At 56.7% G+C, this 24,163-nt stretch overlaps 1 protein-coding gene across 4 annotated transcripts; it reads left to right on the top strand.

Moving 5' to 3' along the window:
* The first annotated feature begins 4,239 nt into the window (after nt 1-4,239).
* Nucleotides 4,240-23,038, top strand: MIER2 (MIER family member 2). Of its 4 annotated transcripts, none has more exons than XM_084797250.1 (14): nt 4,240-4,313; nt 9,354-9,444; nt 10,013-10,155; nt 10,441-10,566; nt 10,926-11,049; nt 11,377-11,465; nt 11,797-11,866; nt 14,831-14,982; nt 15,834-15,915; nt 15,992-16,086; nt 20,718-20,842; nt 20,947-21,035; nt 21,367-21,775; nt 22,090-23,038. In XM_084797250.1, the coding sequence occupies exons 1-14, from the start codon at nt 4,305-4,307 to the stop codon at nt 22,109-22,111; spliced, it is 1,626 nt and encodes a 541-aa protein (XP_084653376.1). In that variant the 5' UTR covers nt 4,240-4,304; the 3' UTR covers nt 22,112-23,038. The 4 variants fall into 4 exon arrangements, with proteins under 4 accessions (XP_084653376.1, XP_084653375.1, XP_084653374.1 ...); XM_084797249.1 differs by lacking the exon at nt 4,240-4,313 and adding an exon at nt 4,321-4,478 and having other exon boundaries at nt 10,932-11,049; XM_084797248.1 differs by lacking the exon at nt 4,240-4,313 and adding an exon at nt 4,321-4,478.
* The last annotated feature ends 1,125 nt before the right edge of the window (nt 23,039-24,163 follow it).

Raw genomic sequence — 24,163 nt, 5'->3', positions numbered from 1 at the left:
GCAAACAACCACCTAAATGACCAACAACCTCCAACACTGTCTCTCAGGGCCTTAGCATTTATATACCTCTGAGAAGGTTTCAGAATTCCAAATGCCATACAATTGTAGAAAATATCTGCAGCTGACAGCTAAGGCTATACAGAGAAACCCTGTCTCCAAAAGCCAAAAACCAAAACCAAAACCAAAACAAACAAACAAAAAACTAGCCAAGGCACTGGGCAATGGTGGCGCACACCTTTAATCCCAGCACTTGGGAGTCAGAGGCAGGCACCTCTCTGTGAGTTCGAGGCCAGCCTGGTCTACAGAGAGAGTTCCAGGACAGTCAGGGCTATATAGAGAAACCTTGTCTTGAAAAAACAACCAAGGGCAAGCTTGGTGGCGCATGCCTTTAATCCCAGCACTCGGGAGGCAGAGGCAGGTGGATCGCTGTGAGTTCGAGGCCAGCCTGGTCTACAAAGTGATTCCAGGACAGCCAAGGCTACACAGAGAAACCCTGTCTCGAAAAAACAAGAACAAAGAAACCAAACCAAACCAAACCAACAACAAAAACCCCAATACAACACAAACCCCCCAAAACTAGCCAAGGCAGCTTTCCAGAGAGAGTCTGACCTGCAAAAGGATGAGGAGATGGCTGATTCCCAAAATGGGAGTCCCTGTAGCCAGGCTGTGTCTGGTAGGGCATCTATGCTACCGGATGCCCTAGAACCTACTGGGAGACAGCAGGGAGTTGTGGGATGTTGTGTCAGTGACTGGGCCCTGTACCAGAGGGAGAACACTGTGGAGGGGCATTGAGTCAGGAGGGCAGAGTCAGCACCTTAGAAAAGGGTTTGAAGTTGAGGTGTGTGGGCTGTTCACTTGCCCCTTCCCCCTTGTACCATGTCAAGACACAATATATGTGCCGCTGCCACCCAGCTCACTACGCCAGATTTAACTTATGTCCTTTATAACGCATTTGTAGCATCATTATTTTCGAGATATGTCTTGTGTGGTGGTTTAAGTAAAGATGACCCCCCCCCCCACAGGCTCATGTGATTGAACACTTGGTACCCAGTTGGTGGAACTGTTTGGAAAGGATTAGAAGGCTTGGCCTTGTTGGAGGAGGCATGCCACGTTATTCCTAGTTAGTGCGCACTCTCGCTCTCCCTCCCTCTCTCCCTCTCCCTGTGTATGTGTGTCCGTCTCTGTCTGTCTGTCTGTCTTGGGCTTGGGGTTCAAATGCTCATTCTCAGTTACTGCTCTGGCACCTTGCCTGCCTGCCTGTCGCTTCCCGGCCATGATGGTCGTGGCCTCACCCTCTGGACTGTAAAAGCTTCAATTTAAACGCTTCTTCTGTAAGTTGCTGTGGTCATGTTTTGTCACAGCATCTTTTTTTTTTTTCTTGGTTTTTCGAGACAGGGTCTCTCTGTAGCCTTGGCTGTCCTGGACTCACTTTGTAGACCAGGCTGGCCTTGAACTCACAGCAATCCGCCCACCTCTGCCTCCCAAGTGCTGGGATTAAAGGCGTGCGCCACCACGCCTGGCCTTTGTCACAGCATCTTAAAAGTAACTCAAACTTCTTGCTATGCTGCCAGATCTTCCTTGAACTCTTGGGCTCAAGTGACCTCCTGCCTGGGACTCCTGAGCACCAAAGACGTGTGCACATCTTCCACCTCGGCGTTAGTAGCCGATTAGAGCCATAGAGACACAGCGAGGCCGTCTTTCAGTTATTTAAAAATCTTTCAGAGTATGCCTCAAGCCATATTATGAGCTAATGGACTTGGAGGCATTAGCTCCAGTGGGGGGCAGCCTGGGTGGTGTGGAAGCCGTCCTCCCTCGCTGTTCAATGGCCATTACCACTTTCATCAGCGCGGTCACAATGACCTGTAAGACACCCTCAAGACTGGGGTCAATGCTCCCTCACAGGATGGACGGGCTGTGAGTGTCATTACGCTCTCATCTGAGCTGCCATTCCTTCCTACAGCACAGTTCCAGCTGTGTGCCATCCCAGCCTTCTTATGGCCTCGGGAGAGCTGTCGGGGAGTCACCATCCATGCCAGGTGCCCCTTTTTGGTGGTTCAGCTGCTTTGGGGTCACATGCACTCTGTAAATGCAATAAAGTCACTGCCTTTAGGGGACTGGCACCTCTGTCTGGTGTGGGAGCCCTGAGGGTGAGCAGTTGCTTGTGGGCTGCTCCCTAGGAAAAGTTTATGTGGCACTGGGCTGAGGGATGAAAGTGGTAGGGCTGCATGGAGGAAGATGAGCCACAGTGACAAAGCCTCTGGAGTTACAGACGGTTGTGAGCCGCCATGTGTGTGCTGGGAACCAAACCCGTGTCCTCTGCACGTGACTCCTAACCACTGAAGCCATTCCTCCATTTCTCTCTCTGTGTGTGTGTGTGTGTGTGTGTGTGTGTGTGTATGCGCGCCTGCATGAGTGTGTGCATGTGTGTAGACTTACTTTTTATTTTCTGCGTATGTATGTACACAGTGTATGTGTGTTGTGAGTTGCTATGTGGGCACTAGGGATGGAACTTGGCCCGGGCTACACAGACTTCACCATGCAATACAGAATCAAACACTGCCAGAGCAGCCCAGGCTTTGATCTTGTAGAGACCGTGCAGCCTCAGCCTAGTCAATGGTGGCATGACAGGCGTGAGCTACCACACCCGGCATAGCTGTGGATTTCTAAGTGAGATTATTCTCCTACAGACTCCTGTAAGATAGTCATCAATTTTGGGAAGGTCAACACTAATCTAACTCTTTACACCAGACTCAGTTCTGTCAAGAATGCCTGAGAGTCGCCTGTGGCACTTCCCTTCAGTACCCCACGCTGTTGATGGAGCCTGGACACATCTACAATTCGCCCTCTTCGGGCACTGCCCTGGCAGTTCTGAGGAACACAGCCCCCACCACCAACCAGGGCTTTCCTTTTGAGGCTTGGTCTATAGCCTCTGCCAATAGTTTCTGCACTCTGGCCTGGATGAGACACTGTCCAGGCCTCACCTTGGGAAGCACAGTGTCCACCTGCCCTTAGCTAGTGATGCTCAGGGTTGTCCCCTGGCCAAAAGGTTGCCACGGTCCTCCATCAAAACTCTCAGTTTCATGGGGAAGGAAGTCCAGATCTTGAAAAATCTTTCTCCATCCAGTTGCTTATCCTCTGGTGATTGGCTAACTTGCTTTTGTCATTGTTTGTCTGCTTTGATATAGGGTCTCACTATGTAGACCTGGCTGGCCTCATAGTGACCCCATGCCTCAGTCTCTCAGTCATTGGAGTTAGGAGTGTGAGGTACCACATGGCTTTCCCTAGTGGACTCACAGCTCCTCTTCAGCACCATCGTGTGTCTGTTGAGGCGCCTCTAGCCTCACCTGACCGCTGGCTTCACTTGTGTAGTACACGCGTTTGTTTGGTTCAAGGAATGAATGAAACCCACTCCCCCCCCCCTTTTCCTGAGAAATCTCAACACAGAAGGTACTGCCCCGGCAGATGTGATGGCAGTGAACTAAGGATGGGGCACTGGCTTGGGGACAGGAAGCAGACATCCTGTCTTGGGTTGGCAAATCCTCAGGACGGCGGGCATAGGGCATAACCTTTGTCCTAGAACCCTCGTGGGGCCTTCACCTCCCCAGCTCAGCTGCTCTGGCCCCACTCAGTGAACCCAGGTCTCTCCAGCGGTGCATCTCCAAGTGTCTTCCATTCTGTCTGCACCCTCCTGACAGCAAAACCCAGCTCTGCGCACGTGTATCTGAAGCTCCCATGACCCCGTGCTCCCTGCATCTCCTGGCCTGCATCCTTCACCTCAGAGCCAGCCCCTCTTCTCCGCCTCTCTCCCCCGCCCCCCCCTCGCCCAGGCCACCTGTGGGCTGTCCCTTCTCTAGACCGTCACTTCAGGATCATCCCCCTTCGCCAATGCACTATGTCCTTTCACCTCTAGTCCATCCTCCATCACTCTTGGAGCACGCCTATAGTCCGTCCCACTTTAGGACCAAACCTTCTCATCGCTGGACTGTCCCCTCACCTGTGGGACCTTTTCACTTGTAGACTGTTCCTTCACCTGTGGATTGCGCCCCTCTCCTTTGCGCCATCTCCCTCACCTGTGGACAGTCCCCGCCTGGTGGCTGGGTATCCAAACAGAAATCAGCTGGTTGGCTGATATCGGGGAGGGGCGCACCCTGCCGTGGCTCCAGACCTCCACTCCGCCCCAGCACACCTACTACGCACCACCCGCGCGCCCCGCCCCACACCTCCTCCCGGCGCCTCCGCCAATAAGCGCGCGGCACCGCATCCGGGGACCGCGCGGCCGCCGCCTCCCGCGCGCACGCTCGGCCATGGCGGAGGTGAGTGAGCGGCTGGGCAGCGGCCCCTCCCACATGCTACCCTGGGCTGACCTGGTCCGGCCTGTGCTCCCTCAGCCCAAGCGCCTCGAGCATCCCCATCACCAACCCCTGCGGCCGGAGCGTGAACTCCGTGGGCGCCGGCCCCCCCCTCCCATCTCGGACACGGTGCGCATGCGCTGGCGGGGGGGAGGGGCGCGAGGCGCGGGCGTCCGGGTGCCGGGCCGAGACCCGGGGCCGCGCGGCGGGAGGGCGCCTGGGACCGGGTGGGTGGGCTGCGCTGGCGTGCGGGACGGCGACGCCGGGACTGCAGCCGCGCGCGCTGGGGGATGAGCAGGGCGCGGAGTCCGCGGCACTCCTCTGCGAGCGCAAAGTTTCGCGCGTGGAGTTCGTCTGGCTGTGGGTGCGAGGGCAAGGGCCTCCCCGCGGGCGCGGGGCTGCGGTGCTCAGCCCGGAGCTGACCTGCACCTCGGGGTGCAGCCGCGCAACTCCGGGACCAGCCCCCACCGACGCGCCGCGAGCCTGTCACTCCGGGACTGGAACTCAGCACGGTGCGCGAGTCGGGCCGCTTGGGCAGCAACAGGCCCGCGCGTGGGCTCCAGGGCCGGGGGCTGGGGGTCCTGTTGGACCTCTCTGGCTGGTTAATTCAGAGGGTTCTCACGGGCTTATTTCCTTCTTTTTGTGCCGGGGGTGGGGGGGGGGGTTAGGGCTTTGGGGAAACTGAGACCTTATGAAGACAAGACAGATGAACTGATACCCCTCGGGGCATGGTGACCCAGTGGGTGCTCTTTGGCCCCAGGGAGGGTGCTCTGCCCTGTGTGGCTTGCATGGTGGAGACTCTCGAGCCTGTGCCGGTGTGCTGTCCTCTGTCTACCTCAGTCCATCTCAAGTGGGAGCCTGGTGGTGTCTTCCCATAACCGAGCGAGGGCCGGTGGGATCTTGCCGCGCGTTCTCTCCCGTGGCTGGGGTGCATATGTTTTGAACTCATAAGAGTGGCCACGGTCTTCTAGATGAAGTCCTCTGTCAGCTTCTTGGTTAGTCTGTGCCTCAGTGGAAGGTGGAACCCAGAAACTGCTGTCTCTTTCGGCTGTGGGAGTGGCTGGTCCCACTCTTAGTATAAGCTACATCTCCTCAGTGTGCCTACCCTTTGCAGTCCTCATAAGACCACCCGGCACCTGGGTTCCTTTCTGGTACCCTGAATTCCCACGGAGTTGCCTGTCAGTTGTCCCACTTCCTCTGGCCCCTAGGATGCCATCTCCGATCCCCGCTGCCCAGCCACGACCTTGTTTTCTTCATTCTTGTGCCTCGGGTTAGCCCCCAGCTTGTGTCCTAGCTCCATGTGGGTGGAGACAGGCTGAACCCGTCTCTCGGGATGTCCTGGCTGCCACAGTGGAGGGGTGAGGCTGGGACACCAGGGGCTCAGGGGCCCTTGCCTGGGTGTGGATGTGGGTCATATCTCTTGAGTCATTCTTCTTGGGAATGCGCTTTTAACTCCTTGGCACTCACTTGTTGTGACCTCTCATAATTCTTGGGGTTCTCTTGGCCTCTTGTGGGTTGCAGTATGTAGGTAACTGGACTTGGAGTTAATGCTAAAGTTTCCACCCGGTGGGGGCTGTGAGCCACAGGACATACATGTGGTCTTGTGTGTGTGTGTGTGTGTGTGTGTGTGTGTGTGTGTGTGTGTGTGTGGCTTGGGCTTCCCCACAGCACGGAGACTGTGCCTCAGAAGATGCTCAGTGGAATTCTGGGACACAGCCTCCAAGGCTAGCACCTGTCTTTCCTCATAGTCTTAGCCTGACTGGATCCTGGGTCCCCTGTGTCTCACTGGGAGACCTGCCAGTGAGGTGCCGCCTGCACTGTGTCCAGGCTTCTTAGAAGTCAGGGTGATGGTGTCCATGTTAACCCACTTGCCTCTGGCCTCTTCCTTGGGAATCAGCTTCCAGTGTGCTTGTCCTGTTGTCATCCTGATCATCTTAGGCTAACCTCCCAACCACTCCTCTGCCACAAATCCGAGGGGGCTTTGGTGGCCTTTGAGTTTTCGGAACCTGGGGAAGTAATATGCCTGGCTGTCTAGTGACCATGTCTGTATGTATGCCTTGGTCAGTCAGTTGTCTGGACCTTGAGGTCACATGAAGCTGAACTTGACCCAGTTGGCAGGGAGCTGGTTCTCAGCTCCCCTTTGCCTGACCCCACTGACGAGCCCTGACCCCTGACCCCTGACCCTTGACCTGAAGCGTGGGTTATTCTAATCTGTCTGGATCATGAGACTGTGGGACTGTTGCTAGCCTGTCGTGCAACTGCAGGTCCGGTGGTGTCTCCCCTCCTGACTTCACAGGGACAGATGCTGGTCTCTGGGCAGAGCCCCCAGCCACCCAATAGGGAGCTAGGCAGGACTGGGCATGGTTGCAAGGACACTGGGGCTTCTTTCGGGTGGTTTTGCATCAGCCCATGGCTGACATTAGCCTGTGTTCCAAGATTAGGGTACCTTGCCTCACTGCACCTGGTACAAAGTGTAAGACGCCCGACTCCTGCCTGAGTGCCGTGCTCCTGCCCTGCCTCTAGTCCCTGTCCTATGTGGCCCCCCTCATCCTCTGCTTTCTTAGTCCTCTGCCCCCATGTGGGGAGGCACCCTCAAATCCAGTTGGGCTGTGGTCATTCCTGAACTACAACCGTGCGGGTTTCGTGGCACATCTTTTGGGGAGTGCGTAGCCCTGTGCCTCCTGTCACCCCTTTGCTGGGTATCAAGGCGCAGTGGAGGGACCTGGCTGCGCGGCTTCTGGGGTCCTTGCTGGGTGTTGTTTGGGTAAATAACTTGATGTCTCTTGGCTTTAGTTTTCTTGTTTCTCTTTTGGGGTAGATGAGTGCCCCACCTCTAAGTTTTAAACCATAACATCTAACTTTTGAAAATTAAAAAAAAAAAGTATCTTTTTGTTGTTGTTGTTGTTGTTTTTGGGTTTTGGAGATGAGGTTTCTCTGTGTAACAGCTCTAACTGTCCCAGACTTGCTCTTTAGACAAGGCTTGCCTCGAACTCACAGAGATCCGCCTGCTTCTTCTGCCTCCTGAGTGTTTATCTTTCGTTTTGTGTATTAGTGTTTCACCAGAAGAGAGCGCAGGATACCCAGGAACTGGAGTTAAATGGTTATGGGCTGTGTGGGGGTGCTAGGAACCGAACCTGGTGCTCTGAACCCCTGGTCATCCCTCTGGCCCCACGCTGTTCTCTCGTCTCTATCTCTCCCCCTCTTCTTCTTTTCCCCCCAACTTTGCCGAGGTACACCCTGTGCTCTCTCCCTTGTAGTGTGTACAATTCAGTGGCTTTTGGTATTTTCAGAGTTGCGTGACTGCCAACACAAGTCACTTTGAGAGCATTCCGTCACCTTTGAAGGAAGCCCTGTTCCCATGAACTGTCACTCTGTCTCCTTCCCAGTGCTCAGCCAGCGCAAACCCACTTCCAGTCTCTGGATTCACCTATGGGGGCCATTTCCTGTCGTGGTGCCCTGACACTGTGTGGCCGTTTGTTTGCACTGCTTGCAAGGTCCCTCCTTGTTTTGGTGGCGTGTACGACAGCCCCACTGTTGCTCGTGAGCGACTGTGTGATGCTCTGCGGTGTTGGCTTTGTTTGTTCATCTGTTCTTCTGCCCGAGGTGAGTGGTTTGCTTGCGTATCTTCCGTTCTCCTGGAGTACAGGTGTTGACCTCAGGGTCATGGGTCTCTGTTGTCCTGGGTGCTGCACACGTGGGCTCTGTTGCCCATTGTGGATTGTGCTGCACTCTGTTCTGATGGGAGCTCGGCGTCTTCTCACTGTATGCGTGTCTTTGGAGAGATGTGTTCATAGCCTGCCACATTTGCTAGCTGGACTGTTCTCTTCGCTCAGTGAGCGGTCTTTGCACATGCACAGATGTGTGCTTTGTGCTGTTCTCTTCGCTCAGTGAGCGGTCTTTGCACATGCACAGATGTGTGCTTTGTGCTGTTCTCTTCGCTCAGTGAGCGGTCTTCGCACACGCACAGATGTGTGCTTTACCTGAGTTTTTTCCCCATTCTGTGAGTTCTGTCACCTGTAGTGTCGATCGTTTGTTGGTCACGTGTATTGGACTTGTGTGTCCAGGCCACCGGGCATTTGTCTCTGAGGTCCCAGTTATGTGCCTCTGACCTGTGCCTGTCTGTGGACCCACAGCACCCCGCTGAGCTGTCTGTGATGCTAGTCATTTCTGAAAGCAGGAACACCTGTTTTAGGACTATTGCGCCGCTTCTGGGTCCCCCAAGTTTCCGTGTGTGCTTCTGGAGTTGGCTTGCCAGTTTCTACAGTTCATGCGGTGTTGGCTAGGACACCTCAGAGGGTCTCTATTCCTCTTCCAATGTGGGGACCTTGGCCGGGAACTTGGCTCTCCTTCCTCTGCTACCAGTCTTTTCTCTGTCAGCATGGCTGTGTTCTTAGAGCGCAGGTGCTGTGTATGTCCCAGCTGCTGGGAGTGAGAGTGGGGCTCGTTCCTTAATTTAGGGGCTGTCCATTGCTGGAGTGTGGGAACAAGATGGCGTTTAGCGCTGCTGAGCTAAGTCAGTGTCACCAGATGGCAGAGGTGTCTGTCTTCTTGCCCTTTGTTTCACTCTCTTGCAGTGACACTGGAGCCTTGGCCAGTGTTGATGAAGTGGTGCACAGATGTGGGGGGGCCATGCTCAGGCTCAGCCCCTGTGTCTGTTGGTCCTGGTTTTGCAGAGAGCCTTAGTGTGCTGTCACTGCCACTGGGTACAGTGGGACCTGTGCAGCCACCGCGACCCTCCCGTCCAGCGCCACTCTCTGCTTTGTTTGCTCTGGCCTTTTTGTCGAGAGTGTTACAAGTGTATCCTTCTGTGTCTGTATCTTTCACTAAGCCCCATGTCTTCAAGGTCCCTCCACACTGGTGCTGTGATTGGCTAGTCCCCAGGCTGCTTCCCCTGCAGTCTTCAAGATTGCCTGGTGGCCAGGCTCTGGTCCGAGCCTCAGTGGCCGTGTGTGGTCTGCCGGTGGGTTTGGCTCCTGAGCCAGCACTGCCTGCCTTCTGTTGCAGGCCTCCTCGCTGGAGAGGCAGAGTCCTCACGTGGCCTCCTGCCTTGCACACAGCCTGTGCCCTCGGGAGCCCAGCTTGCAGACCACGGCAGGTACTACCCCCTGCTGCCCCAGATCTCCACAGACAGAACTGTCCTCAGCCTGACTGAGCAGGCACAGGCGAGAGTCCGGCGGGGGGCGGGGCTCGGTGTCCCCCAGGGAGGCTCAGTGTCCCCAGTCAGTTGGAGGTGTGCACAACGGTCAGTACATTCCCTATCCTTTGAGCTACGGGATGGTGGTGACCAAGGGACCCTCTGTGAGGTGGCAGCTTGCCTGGTGGCATTAAGGTCTCTAGTGATGTGCTGGTCCCCTGCTGTGGGTCCGTGAAGGTGAACCGATACAGGTTTCTGCCACCACAAACGTCACATGGATGTGGGTCTGCAACAGCAGAAGTGGGTGCTCCGGCGGTGACCTGCCTGCTGTTGCCTATGCCCCACCCCCACCCCATGTTTACCGGGATCCTGTGGGGCCAGACCTGGGCCCTCCATGGCCTTCTACTGTCACCTGCTCCTGTCTAGTCCACATGGCCTTCCAGCCCCAACCCCACCCAGCCTGTGGGCCTCTCCAGGCTCACCCCAGCCTGGTCCTCACACCCTGTCTACCTGCCACGCTCTCCCATAGTGGTGTCCATGGGCTCTGCAGACCGTCAGTTCAACCTCACTGAGCTCCTGTCGCAGAGCTATAGCCTCCACGAGGGGTGTGCCGAGGCCCCCCAGTGCCCCGACAAGCCGGACGAGGAGCTGGGCAAGGACTTCATTGACCAGGTATGGGGGCCTGGCCAGGCTGTGTCCACCTGCTCTCCCTGGGCTCCGTGGGGTCCCGCCCATGCATTGCTGGTTTGCGTTGCTGGTGCAGCCTCAGCCTGCCTGTTCCCCAAAGCTTTGGCGATTGCTGGAGCCTGCTGTATCTCTATACAGCTCAACTCCTTAGTGGTCCTGATGCAGGTGTCCTGCTCCTCGGGGGCTTGCGGAGGAGCAACGAGGGGGCCTGGCTGTGTAGGTCAGCAGAGCCCTAGGCGTCAGACTCTGAGGGCTCTGTGCTCCTTCCAGAGCAGCGACATGCCCCTGGATGAGCTCCTTGCGCTGTATGGGTACGAGACTTCAGACCCCATCTCTGAGCAGGAGAGCGAGGGCGGGGACACAGCCCCAACCCTCCCGGATATGACCTTGGACAAGGTGAGTGGGAATCTCCCCGACAGGGCGCCAGGGAGGCACCAGGCTGCTGTCAGTGGGAGGGGAGCGGGAGGGAGGCCAGGCTCGGGATTGCTCTCCTCATTGGGACACCCGTGGCGACCCTGCCCTGGGTTGGGCTGTTCTAGTCTGGGTGATGGACTCTGTCCTGGGGAGCTGTGGCTGGGAGAGGAGCTAGAGCTCCAGAGGGCAGGTGGAGTCTGCATCTTGGCCCAACACTGATGGTGGCTTGAGCTGGTCATCTCTGTCCCCTTCCCCCCAGCAGGCTTGGCCTTTTGTCTTGGTGTTGGTGCTGGGTGTTGGGGAAGCAGTTGCCACACTTATTTTTACTGTCCTGTTCGAAGGAGCAGATAGCCAAGGACTTGCTTTCTGGGGAAGAAGAGGAAGAGACGCAGTCCTCTGCTGATGACCTCACCCCATCTGTCACCTCCCATGAGGCCTCGGACCTCTTTCCTCATCAGAGTGGGTGTAGGTGTCACTGGCCCTTTCCACATGGCTGTGCAGCATGCAGGCACACGGGCATGGCCTGGGCTCCAGGGCTTTTCAGGGACATGCCGTAGTGGCCCAGGTGGGCTTGGGGGCCTGTGTGAGCTGCCACAGGCGGGTTTGGATTGGGTGAGACAGGAGTGGGTCTCTGCATTAGCAGTTCAGGCATGGTGGCTTTAGGCTGTCAGAGGTGCCCTCCAGGCCGCCAGCTTCTAGCAACTGGGGGGCCATGGTGCAGGGTGGGAGCTGCAGGATGAGTGTCCATCGAGGGCCTGTGGGGGGTGCCCCTCACTGCCTCTCTTCCTGCAGCCCGATTCTTGGCTGATGATAATGGCCCAGGCTCCTCGGCCTCCTCCGACGCTGAGGAGGATGCACTCCCTTCCAACAAGTGCAAGAAGGTGCGGAGCTATGTGGTTGCCCCATGCCCCCCCAAGAGGTGGGGTGGCCCTGTGGCTTTGAGGTGGGGTGGGGTCCACTGTGTGTCTGGACCTGGGCTGTGATTCTGCTGCTCTGGGGATGAGTGGGCTGGTGGTGTGGCCCAGTGTCTGGCAGCAGCGGTCTGCAGGGCCAGGCAGCAGGGTGTTCCATCTTATCCACCAGAGTGCGGAAGTGGGCGTTGTCAGGCAGACCCACAGCTCTGGTGACAACCTCTGCTTAAAGCACGTGGTGCCTGTGGGGTCCTGCTTCGTGTCTGCTGGTCACTTCCTGACCCTGACCTTTCCTCTGCAGGAGATCATGGTGGGGCCTCAGTTCCAAGCTGACCTCAACATCCTGCACTTGAACAGACATTGTGACAAGAGTAAGTGGTTCAGGGGGCCTTGTGGGGTCCTGTCTAGGGTCCCTGAGAGTAAGTGACACTTTCAAAAGCTTCTGCTTGCTGTCCGTGGGTGGACTTCACCATTCTTAGCCCAGCTCTGGGGTAATGGCCCTTGCCTCATGGTTCCCACCACCCTTTGTCTCTACTGACACTACCAACAGAGCCTTTCCCTGAGCGGGCCTGGCCTGGAAACCATATCCTTGCTGCTTCTGGGGCCCCTAATTGTTCCTTGATCTGGGAGGTTCCTTCCTGTTTGGACTTCTTGTCCCCAGCCTGCCCAACCAGGACTGCCCAGCAGCCGGGGCCAGAGACCTTGTCAGGCTGAGTGCTGGAATGTAGGCTGCGTAGGGGGTTAGCCCACTTAGCTACAGGCTCAGGGACACCCAGGGTGGGACCGAGAGACACCTACACAACACAGCACAAGCACGTACCCCACTGTGTCCTTGAGCCCAGACCTGCTGTCATCCAGGCTCTTCCATGGGCCTCTGTGGACTGCCACGCAGTGTGCTGCTGTGTGGTGGCTGCCAGGTAGTCCTTAGCTGTGCATTCATCTCTTGGTTGGTGTCACATTGTCCTCACTAGGGTGGAGAGTCCTCAGTGTGCAGGCATCGCAGGTGCTTCCTTTCTTGTCAGCACTGCATGCTGGGACCTAACTCTGTACAGTGTACCTATGGTTTGTAGGAGTTTTGGGGTGTTTGGGACACAACCGTGGGGCACGTCTCTTCCTAGTAGTCCCTCCCTTGTGGCCGCCTTCCTAATGTCAGGATGGCCTCCATCCTCTGTGTGTCTGTGCAGTGCCTGCTGATGCTTTGTGGATTGTTGTGTGTGTTTTATGTCATTCGCTGGGGACAGCTTAGCTTCTTTCTTTACAGTTTTATATACACCTGCTATATACGTTATGTGTGTATAGGTGTTGTGTATGTGGGCACATGTGGGGGTCAGAGGACAACCTGCCTGCAGGATTATTCTACCACGTGGGCTCCAGGGCTAAGATTTCCGTAGTCAGGCTTGGCGTCAAGCATCTTTACCTGCTGAGCCATCTCGTTTCTTCAGGGTGACCATGAAGTGTGTCCTCACTTGTGCCGTGCTCAGGGCTGATGCCTCAGCAGAGAAAGAGCCCGTGTCCAGCTGCTGACCTCGGTTAGCAGAGAACGAGTAGTTGTCGGGTGTCCAGTATGTGCCCTGGATCAGGCTGGTGTGGTGAAGAGCGTCAGGCGCCGGTGCACAGCTGCTGGGGCAGCCCTGACGCGAGTGTGTCCTCCACAGGCTGCTTATGGGCTGCCGTTTGCCGCTGTGCTCTCTGCTTTCCGGCCATTGCCAGCATGTCTGTGAGTGGCAGGGAAGTCCGGCTCCTTCCCCTGGTAGCTGTGTGCCCTGTGCTTGCCTTTGGCACTTTCTGCTGTTTTAATTGCTCCTGTGGAGCTGGAGTGGTGTCATCACGCAGGCTACTGCATGCTTCATGGAGACTGGCGGGACAGCGTCCTAAGTGGGGTCAGATCAGTCATAGTGTGTGAGCGTCATTGTTGTTGCTGTGGCCAAATGCCTGGGAGAAACAGCATGAGGCTTCATTTCAGACTTTATTCATGAGTGAGTGTGTGTGTGTGTGCGTGTGCATGTATGAGTTTGTGAGTGGGTGTTTGTGTGTGTGTATGTGGGTGTTTGTGTGTACGTGTGTGCATGTATGTGTGTTTATGAGTGTGTATATGTGTGTATTTATGTATGTGTTGTGTATGTTTGTGAGTGTGTGTATATGTGTGTGTGTCACAAAAGATCTATTTTTTTCTCACAGTTTCAGAGGGTTGATCCATAGTTGTTGGGCTCCATGGGCCCAAGCAAAAGATTATGGTGTGGGGAGCCCCTGGCAGAGGGGGTTGCCTCATGGTAGACAGGAAGCAGTGTGAGGTGGGGACTGGGGGCCAGGTGTAACCTTCTCAGGCACACCTATAAATCCTGCACAGCTGGTGACCCAGCAGAAGACACACTGGCCTGTATCTGAGGGGGATCCTACATATTGAACCCCAGGCATGTGAGATATAAGTAAGCAGTGCAGGTCCGGGGACCTGGGGTCTGTATGGAGAGTGGTGTGTGTCACTGCCAAGCTCTGTGGCCTCAGCATGGCGCAGGACTAACATGAGGGCCTTTCGCTTCCATGCTGCCTTGCACGAGCTTGTGCCTGCTCATGGGGCAGTGGCCTGCAGTCACAGGGCCTTTGTTCCTTGCCAGGTGTTAACACCAGGGCTCTGCTGCCCTGTGGAAGGGTTGAAGCTGCCTTTCTGGAGCGTGGGGAAGAGTCCACAAGTGTGTTTGTTCATGAAGTCTGTGTTTCGAGTGTGAGATCCACTTTTGTCTGCATCACAGTGCTGGGATTAAAGATGGCGTAATGTTGGGTTTTTGTGAACTTCTATGTGACAGATTCCACTGGTTATTCATGGACTTCGGTCTAGTGTCACTTTTTGTCGCTGTTTGTTTGTATGCTTCTTTCCTTTGTTGAGACAGGCCCTCGTGCAGTCAGGCTGGCCTAGAACATTCTGTGTAGAGACTGGCCAGTACCATCACGTTCTGAGACCATAGGTGAGCGCCATTGCCCTGGCCATGCTCCGTGCTTTCCTCTTGTTTCTGCTCGTGCTTGCTGTGTGCTAAAACTCTGTTGGCAGATGGGCACACTGAGTGGCGCTGTCTACGTGAGGATTGCCATGTGTCCCTTGTGTTTGTGACCTCCTGAGAGGAAGTACTTACAGCCGTTCCAGAACCACCTGTGCCCTGCTGGCGGGTCTGTTGCCTCCTAACTCTTCCCTGAGTGCCCATAGCCAGTTTGGGTCCAGGTGTGAAAGTTGAGCTGCAAGTGTCAGGAGTTGGTGCCACCCGTGGGGAGGTGTTGAGGCATCTGCCCTGACTCCCCCATGTGGGTGGCTGTTGTCACACTTGACTCTTCACCTCTTCCCACAGTCTATGAAAATGAAGACCAGCTGCTGTGGAGCCCCAGTGTGCTCCCAGAGCGGGAGGTGGAGGACTTCCTGTACAGGGCAGTGAAGCGGAGGTGGCAGGAGATGGCCGGCCCCCAGATCCCAGAGGGCGAGGTGGTGAAGGACAGTGAGCAGGTAGGGGCCACATGCTGGGCAGCAACTGGGGAATGGCCAGGCGGTATGGCCAGTGGGATGGAGTTCACATTGAACTCACTTGTGAGGGACAGTGGTGTCAGTGCTGGTATGACAGAGCAGGCACTCCAGATGCCTGTCAAGGCCAAGGTGCAGACACCATTGTAGCTCTGGGGGCCGCGGTGTGGGTGCAGCACATGTCCCTGGGGCCATGGTGTGGGTGTAGCATGTGGCCCTGGGGCCATGGTGTGGGTGTAGCATGTGGCCCTGGGGCCATGGTGTGGGTGTAGCATGTGGCCCTGGGGCTGTGATGTGGGTGTAGCATATGGCCTTGTGGCTGTGGTGTGGGTGCATGTGGCCTTGTGGCTGTGGTGTGGGTGCATGTGGCCCTGGGGCTGATGTGGGTGTAGCATATGGCCTTGTGGCTGTGGTGTGGGTGCATGTGGCCCTGTGGCTGTGGTGTGGGTGCATGTGGCCTTGTGGCTGTGGTGTGGGTGCATGTGGCCCTGTGGCTGTGGTGTGGGTGCATGTGGCCCTGTGGCTGTGGTGTGGGTGCATGTGGCCCTGTGGCTGTGGTGTGGGTGCATGTGGCCCTGTGGCTGTGGTGTGGGTGCATGTGGCCCTGTGGCTGTGGTGTGGGTGCATGTGGCCCTGTGGCTGTGGTGTGGGTACAGCTTGTGGCCCTGTGGCTGTGGTGTGGGTGCAGCTTGTGGCCCTGTGGCTGTGGTGTGGGTGCAGCTTGTGGCCCTGTGGCTATGGTGTGGGTGCAGCTTGTGGCCCTGTGGCTGTGGTGTGGGTATACTCTGTGCTGTCTCTGGTAGACTGGTGGAAAGGTAAACCACGCTCTACCTCAGGCGCTGTATGAGCTGGTGAAGTGTAATTTCAACGTGGAAGAGGCCCTGCGCAGGCTGAGGTTCAACGTAAAGGTGATTCGAGGTGAGCTACAGCCCTGGGCTCCCCTTCTGTCCCTGCTGCCCCTGAGCTGGCTAAGCACCCCTACTTCTGTTTGCAGATGGGCTCTGCTCCTGGAGCGAGGAGGAGTGCAGGAACTTTGAACATGGCTTCCGTGTTCATGGGAAGAACTTCCACCTGATTCAGGCCAACAAGGTGGGTGAGGCGCGTTCTCCTGGTAGACCCACCCTTCCTGTCCATGGCTCCCTCTGGTCTTGACCATATTCATCAGGCCCAGTTCCCTCCCCCAGAGAAACAAGGCTCCTGTGCTTGAGGCTCTGAACCACCCCACACCTTGCTTGGCCCTTTGTTCCTCAGTGGGGCTTGCTGACTGAGACAAGAACTGCCCAAGTCTCTTCTCTTCACAGACCCGAGTCCCCTGTGGGAAGTGGCCCTGCTCTGGGCTGCCATTTCCTGCTGGCCTCAGCTCTCTGCACTTTCCCTTGTCCCTGCTGCTTGTCATGTTTTGTCAAAGCTGGGGACCCGTTCTTACTGGGGTATTGGTGTCATTGTCTGTGAGTGGTGGTGCAGGGGTGAGGTCTGGGTCTGGGGTGCCACCGGGATGTTGCTTGGTGTAACCGTGACTCCAGCTGGCTAGAGGCAGCACTCAGCCCTGAACTGGCAAGCCAGGGGTGCACCTGCTAATCTAGGGGTTGGTCAGGCTGGTGGCTCCTCTGGTGACAGACTGTGCATGTGCTGTTTAGGATGCAGCGAGGCACAAAGGGCCTGTGTAGCTTCTCACCATGGCCTGCCCTCCAGAGGCAACCTGACCTGTGGGCAGGGCGGGGTCCAGACACTGGGTCTGCAAAATGCTGTATTCTGGGCAGGGGGATGTCAGGTGGGAGGGCACCTGTGGGTGTGGTGGGACAGCACTGGGGACAGAGAAGTAGGAATGCCTCGGGTTTTAGTTGTGTACAGCTGTGGGATTGCAGGAGCATGGGCCCCCTGAGAGAAGGAGCTGATGGCCATGGGATGATTTGCCATCTGTGCCTCAGCCTGCTAGGTGCACCATGGGTGAAGCCTGGATCCTGCATCTGTGTCTTATCTGTCACTTTCCTGTCACTGCATCTGTGTTCTGTCCATCACTTCGCTGTTTCTACTTCTGTGTCCTGTCACTCTTGTCACTTCCCTGTGGCTACACCTGTGTCCTGTCCGTCACTTCCTTGTGGCTGCACATGTGTCCTGTCCATCACTTGTCCCTGTGGCTGTACGCGTGTCCTGTTTCAGCCCTTCGCTGTCACTGTGGTGAAATACTGGCCAAGAAGGGCTTTACGGAGGGCGTGTGTTGGGCTCACAGTTTAGAAGGTGGCCCCTCTCAGCACAGGGAAGGCCTGATGAGCATGCGGTAGCGGTTTACCTCCCAGCTGCATGCCAGAGACGTGAGCATAGATTCTCGGCCTGTTCTTGGCTCAGGCCTCTACCTATGGGATGGCGCCGTCTACATCCAGGGCGTGTTCTCTGTAACAGTCACATCTCTCTGGAGACTCCAACAAGCTGTGTTGTATCTCTTAGGTAACTGCAAATCTGGGCAAGTTGATGAGATTCACTGTCACAGTCTCTCCCTGTACCTCACTGGCCCTGGCCTTGCACTGCCCAGTGTGGTCTGAGGCTTGATGCAAGTCTGAACGCCAGCTATAGGCTGGAGACACTGGAGAGAGAGCTTCGCGGTTCAGGGCATGAGCTGCCCTTGCCGAGGTCCCCACTTGATTCCCAGCACTTCGCCGTGCTTCGCTGTGTCTACTATTTGGTTCTCGGAGGCGGGACACCCTCTTCTGACTTCCAGGTGCAGCAGGCACACACGTGGTGCACATATATACACAGAGGCAAATACGCATACACAAAATAAATAAGCTGCTGGGTATTCTGGGGCACGCCTCTAACCCCAGCATGCAGGAGATAGCTCAAGGCCAGCCTGCTCTACGAGTGAGTTACAGGGCAGCCAGGACTATATATTGTCTTGAAAAAACAAAAAACCTCAAACAAACCGAAGGAAAACTACAGCTCTGCACTTCTGGACAGCGGTGGGTGAGGCTGATTTTGCAGAGCAATGGAGGAGCTAAAGCACCACTGGGCACATGCCACGCCACGGGCCCCTCACCCCTGGAGCACATGCCACGCCGCGGGCCCTGCACCACTGGACACATGCCACGCCGCGGGTCCCTCACCACTGGGCACATGTCACGCCGCGGGTCCCTCACCACTGGGGCACATGCCACGCCGCGGGTCCCGCACCCCTGGGGCACATGCCACGCCACGGGTCCCACACCACTGAGGCACATGCCACGCCGCGGGCCCTGCTCATGCTGGGCTCGGGGCTCCAGCGGCCTGAGGCAGCGTCGCTGCTGGAGCTGTGCTGCCTCCAGCTCCACCCAGGCCTGCAGCTTTTCCTTGGCAGATGTCCTGCAGTTTTGGCACAGAACACACCAGCGTCCTGGTGTCTCCATGGGAACTTGGGCTTTACTGTCACTGCTTTTCAGGGTGACCTGGTCCACATGGCTTTCCAGAATGTTGGTGCAAGCCTCCATTTTGCATTTTGCTTCTGCAAAGCCAGAGACATGTTTGGTACTTTCAGACTTTGTTTTTTTAAAGATTCATTTATTTATCATATATACAGTGTTTTGCCTGCATGTACACCAGATCTCACTATAGACGGTTGTGAGCCATCATGTGGTTGCTGGGAATTGAACTCAGAACCTTTGGAAGAACAGGCAGCGCTCTTACCTCTGAGCCATCCCTGGAGTCCCCTCCCCCGCCTTTTTTTTTTTTTTTTTTTTTGCCAGTCCAGCATGTGATGGCCACCGTACTGCGGTGGCTTCCTCACATTGGCTGCATCTGGAGACTCATTTCCCAGGGCACTTGCTTTGAGGAAGGCCCCACAGTGACCTCAGCCCAGCGCTCTTCTTTTAGATGAGTATGGGGCTTCTGTGTAGGTTCTGTGCCTTCTCCACTCCCCCAGTGCAGAGCTCAGGGGCTCAGCGCTGGAAGCCGCGGTTGGAGCCTCATCTGCGGCTGGCATCTTGCTTGTTGATGTCTGTCTCCCCGACCGAACCTCACGTGTTCTTTGCCCTGTTGTCTCGCTGTGGCTCTAACAGGGCGCAGGGCGCACGGAGCAGGACGTCCCAGTTTGAAGTATCCACAGAGCTGCTGTGCCTGTTACTTTTTTGTTTTGTTTTTGTTTTTCAAGACAGTTTCTTGTAGTGAGAATTCTGGAATTTTCATTTCTTTAAAAAAAAAAACCACAGATACAGCAATGTGTTTTCATTTCATTCCCAGGTGTGGGGATGTGGGGCCGCTCTGGGCTGTCCCCAGCAGCTGACTGTGATTTGTCTTCTGCTCTAGTAGAGCTGTGGTTTTGCCAGCTGCTGATAGTTTCTGCGATTGTGGGAAGTTTGGAATTCTGGGAACTCCTCAGAGGGTTTAAAAATGCTAGAGCCCTGAGAGGCGGGGTCGGTGGTTGTTGGTCACTGGGGTATCAGTTGTGGTTTGTTAGTAGCTGTGCTAAAAGAGGAAACAAGAAAGAAATTGGATTCAAGGATCTATTTCTTTTCCCGCCTCTGTCCTTTCCTGTCTAGTGATAGGGGAGCGGGGGAGGGGAGGGGTGGGAGAAGAAGCCACAGGCAGTGTAGCAAAGATGGGCTACAGTTTCTCTGTGTGTCCCTGGCTGTCCTGGAACTTACAGAGAGCCACCTGCTTCTGCCTCCTGACTGCTGGGTTTAAAGGTGTGTGCCACTATGCCCATCCCTGTGTGTTACTTTTGAGTTCAGCTCCACTCTAGTGTTCAGGAGTCACAGGAGGCAGCTGGAATTTTTGCCAGAACCGTAGCCCGAGTGACCTTAGGCCAGCCTTGTTCCCTCTAGGAAGTGCATGGCGTCCGCTGTGTGTACTTCTCTCTACACTCCGCCCATGAGTGGCCGTGTTTCTCTCTACACTCCGCCCATGAGTGGCCGTGTTTCTCTCTACACTCCGCCCATGAGTGGCCGTGTTTCCTCTCTATACTCCGCCCATGAGTGGCCGTGTTTCTCTCTACACTCCGCCCATGAGTGGCCATGAAGCTCTACCTCTTAGAGCTTCTACCTCTTAGCTCCATGTTCTTCCATGCTCCTTCCAGACACTTGTGGGCCACATGGTCTGGTCTGTCCATGCATTGGCACCTCCTCTCAGCATCCGTTTTCTGTATTAGTCACTTATTGCTGTGACCAAACCTCTGGCCACAAACACCTTAAGGACGCCTGTTACTGGTTGTGATTTGAGAGTGCAGTCACCCTGGCGATGGGAGCATGAGGTGACTGGTGTCTCTTGTCAACAAGGTGGTAGGTATGGGTGCTCGGCTGGCTGGCTTCCTCTTTCGATTCATCCTGGATCCCACCAATATGCAGTGTGGGCGTTCTTCATGTGAACCCTGGAACTGCCGTGTAAACTTGGCTGACATGTGTCTTCTGGGGGTCGACAGTACAGATGAGACGCACTGGGCCCCCTTGCAGTGCATGTCCTCAGCTGTGTCTTCAGGATAGCTCCAAGTCCCTGTTGATGGTGGCAGCCAGTATCCTGGGCACGCACTGCCCTCTAGGTCGAGGCTGTCTGGCACCTGTGTTCCTAGCTGGCTGCATACGCAGAGCAACACAGATGGGGGAGGCAGGTGCTCATGGTGTCAGGGAAAGAACACCCCCGGCTAGTTGATGGGGCTGCTGGGGAGTAGGGGCAGTAGGTGAGGTGTCATGGGGTCCTAGGGGAGCCTTCCTTGTGGCCTTCAGCTAGCTCAGCAGTGAGCACGCCTATGGTCCACACAGGTGCGCACCCGGTCAGTGGGCGAGTGTGTGGAGTATTATTACCTGTGGAAGAAGTCTGAGCGCTACGACTACTTTGCCCAGCAGACACGGCTCGGCCGGAGGAAGTTCGTCTCCTCTGGAACCACGTATGTGCTCATGCTAGCCGTCTGGCCAGGGTGGGTGTGGTACAGCCCCTCCCAGTGGGGCTCTCCTTTCCTGCTGCCTTCTTCTCACAGCCCTCTTCCTACAGGGATGCTGAACAGGACCTGGATGGTCTCGACCCTGATGGCCCTGCCCGGCTGCGCTCTGACCAGGAGTGTGAGGCAGGCGTGCCCGTGGGTGAGTTCACATGCGGTGCGGCTGTGGGTAAGGATAGTTAGTTTTCCCTGTGAGCAGTGAGCCTGCTTGGTCCTGCTCTCAGGTGCCAACCCTGTTTACCCTGTGACCGGGAGAGACAGAAGTGCACTCATGCAGGAGACATGAGCAAGTATTCTCCTCGTCCTAGGTCTGTTGGCGGAGGCCTCATGTCTTCATGGCTCTCCTGTGTGTTGTGCTTGGCGTCCAGTGCTCGCTCTCCCCACAGAGGCCTGATGTTTTGTTTCTAAAGCTGTGGACCTGGGTGTGGGCGGCTGAGTCTCTGTTCACACCGCTCCCACTGTTCTCCCTTCAGAGCCTCTGAGTGTGGACATCACAGCTGGTGGACTTGACCAGCCTGGAGTGGGCTGCCCGTCCTCGGAGCCAGAAGCGTGTTTGTTCCAGGCGCTGGATGAGCCCCCTGCCATGCCCTTGCTCCAGCAGCCCAGTGGCCTGGCTGCCCCAGCTGAGCTCCCACCAGCTGTCCCCGTCCCCGAGCCGAGCAGCAGCCCCCGGCTGTCTGTGGACCTTGCGCTATCTGAGGAGCTGCCTCTTTCATCCAGCCCTGTGGATCTGAGCGAGGACACTGCAGAACCCATGGCTTCTGCACAGGTGGCCTTGTCAGTCACTGAATTTGGACTCATTGGCATTGGGGATGTGAATCCCTTCCTAACTGGCCACCCAGCATGCCCAGCCTCCACACTGCGCTCGGAGCCTCTGTCACAGTGAGTGCCGCTCTTAGCACCTTCCTCAGGCTGCAGGACAGAGCGGGCTGGCAGTGCCCAGGGCCACAGCGGCTTCCGTGGGCTGCGGTTGCCCAGTTTTACCTCCTCTATGGCTTCCTTAGTTTTCTCCTTGGCAATATTTTCTCATTATTCATGTCCACAGTGCTGCAAGTGGGTGCAGGTGCCAGGCCTCTCCCTGCTCTGCCTCAGTCTACCCTGGCAGAAACAAAACTGTGTTTCTCATGGGGGCAGTGGTTGGCATGGGCGGAGCCTGGGTTACTCGGCCACTGACCTTTGCTTCTGGTTTCCCATAGGTGCAATGTGATGACCTGTTGATCCCTGGTCGCCTGTGGCATGTGTGCTCAGAATGGACATGGCAGCACTGCCAGGCCTGCCCGTCAGTCTTCCTGACCCCCTCCCGTGCAGGCCTGTGTGACGCCTTCTCTGCTTCAGAACGTGATGGGACTCAGTGAGGTGGCCAGGCCCACACAGACCCCAGACCTCAGCACCCAGCACCGCCGGAGCCCCAGGCTGCCACCACGCCATGGCGTCAACCTGGTAGCTGGGCTCAAAGAGGGCCAGTCCCAACATGGAGCCAGCCACTGGCCCCTCAGCCAGCAGAGGCTGGCAGGCGGTGCTGCCTGGGGCTTTGGGCAGGACTCCTCCCGCACCAGCAGCCTCTGCCCGGGCACCCTCCATAGGCCAGCTCTCTACCCACCACAGCGGGGTTGTGGCCGCCAGCCTCTGCTCAGCGTGGAACCCTGGGGCACAGAGCCATATACCTCGCCCTGTGGCCACCCTTCTCGGCCCTTCGCCGTCTCCACTTCAGGAAAAGCCGCACTTTATATCCCAACTGCCTCCTGCCTGCACCCCCACCCTGCGCCGCGGTGGGCCCTCAGCAGCCCGGGCGGGTGAGGAGCAGGTGGCCTGCTACCTTCCGGCCCCTCTCCTTGGGACACCTTGGGGCGCAGCTCTGGAAGCACCACCCTGCCACCCGCCTGTCCTGTGGGTCTCAGTTCCTTGGAGGCTCCTAGCAGGATGGCTGGGCCCATCTTGTCCTCGGCCTCCCCCATTTTATTTATGTTGGTGTTTACAATTCGGAGTGGGGTCCCTGGGCAGGCAGCTCCGCCCGGTGTTGGCAGAGCGGTGCTGTTTGAGCCTCTGCGGCTGGACTCGACCGTCCCCCGCCCCACCGAGGACACTGTGATGTGAGACTGCCTTTGCCCAGCGCTATTTTATTTATTAAACTTGATTTGAAGCCCAGGGTGTCTCATGCTGGATTGACAGGGCCTGGGGAGCCTAGCATGTCCTTGTCACCCCTTAAGGACTCTGGTCAAGAGCGACTGTACAACAGAACACAGCTGAAGTGCCGGAGGGCGGTAAAGCACAGAAGACCCCACAGCATAGAGCCCATGCAGCCTCGGGGTGGTTGGTCGGCTTTGCCTGGAGCCAGTGGCAGAGGGAGCACTGAGGGCAGACAGCTCCGGGTTGGTGGCAGAGGCGCCGTGGCAAGGCCGGTGCCTGTGGGGGCGGCAGAGGCGCCGTGGCGAGGCCGGTGCCTGTGGGGGCGGCAGAGGCGCCGTGGCGAGGCCGGTGCCTGTGGGGGCGGCAGAGGCGCCGTGGCGAGGCCGGTGCCTGTGGGGGCGGCAGAGGCGCCGTGGCGAGGCCGGTGCCTGTGGGGGCAGGAGGTCGGGAAAGTATTCTGTGTGTGGCCACCGTTGGAAACTTGTACCTAGCATCACTTTTTGGGTACTGCAGACAGGCTGGGCAGGGACTGGGCAGTCCCCCATGAGGGGATTGTGGCCCAGACAGTGGGGCCCAAGGCAGAGTAAGGAAGGTGGTAAGTGAGGGGCAGCATCGAGTTGAGGATCCCCAGGCTGTGGGGCTGCTTCTCTTTCGTGCAGCTTGTTTTAGGGCAGTGGGTCTGTTCCCATACACTCCTCTGTAAACCTGATACTGAGCTAACTGGCATTTTCTTATAGTCTAGCCCCATCCACAGTCCTGAAGACTTTTTCTGTTTTTTCTAAAGCTCTACATGTATCTGCTGTCTGTTTATTTTCTGAAGTTGTAACTGTTGTATTATTTTATGTGGTTCTTCTGTTTTCAGACAGGATCTTGCTATGTAGCCTAAGATGCTTCAGATTTGAGACTAGGCTGGTCTGGAACTTGCCATGGACCGGCCTGGGGCTGTGGGTCCTCTTGCCCCTAGTGAAATAAGCCATCGAGCTGCCTGGGGCTGTGGGTCCGTCCACCCCCAGTGAACCTGCCATCGGGCTTGCTGGGGCCGTGGGTCCTCCCGCCCCCAGTGAACCTGCCATCGGGCTTGCTGGGGCCGTGGGTCCTCCCGCCCCCAGTGAACCTGCCATCGGGCTGGCTGGGGCTGTGGGT

This window comes from Acomys minous (assembly GCF_964271855.1).
Source record: "Acomys minous genome assembly, chromosome: 9".
Classification (NCBI taxonomy): Eukaryota; Metazoa; Chordata; class Mammalia; order Rodentia; family Muridae; genus Acomys; species Acomys minous.
The sequence above is the reverse complement of the archived record's forward strand: the minus strand, read 5'-3'. Positions and strand labels throughout refer to the sequence as shown.

Bases quoted from the DNA above. Each gene is read 5' to 3' on its own strand.
- MIER2 (XM_084797248.1), top strand. From the start codon at position 4,347: ATGCTACCCTGGGCTGACCTGGTCCGGCCTGTGCTCCCTCAGCCCAAG. The intron at 21,036-21,366 runs GTGAGTTCACAT...TTCTCCCTTCAG, and splicing joins TGAGGCAGGCGTGCCCGTGG to AGCCTCTGAGTGTGGACATC. The intron at 21,776-22,089 runs GTGAGTGCCGCT...GGTTTCCCATAG, and splicing joins CGCTCGGAGCCTCTGTCACA to GTGCAATGTGATGACCTGTT.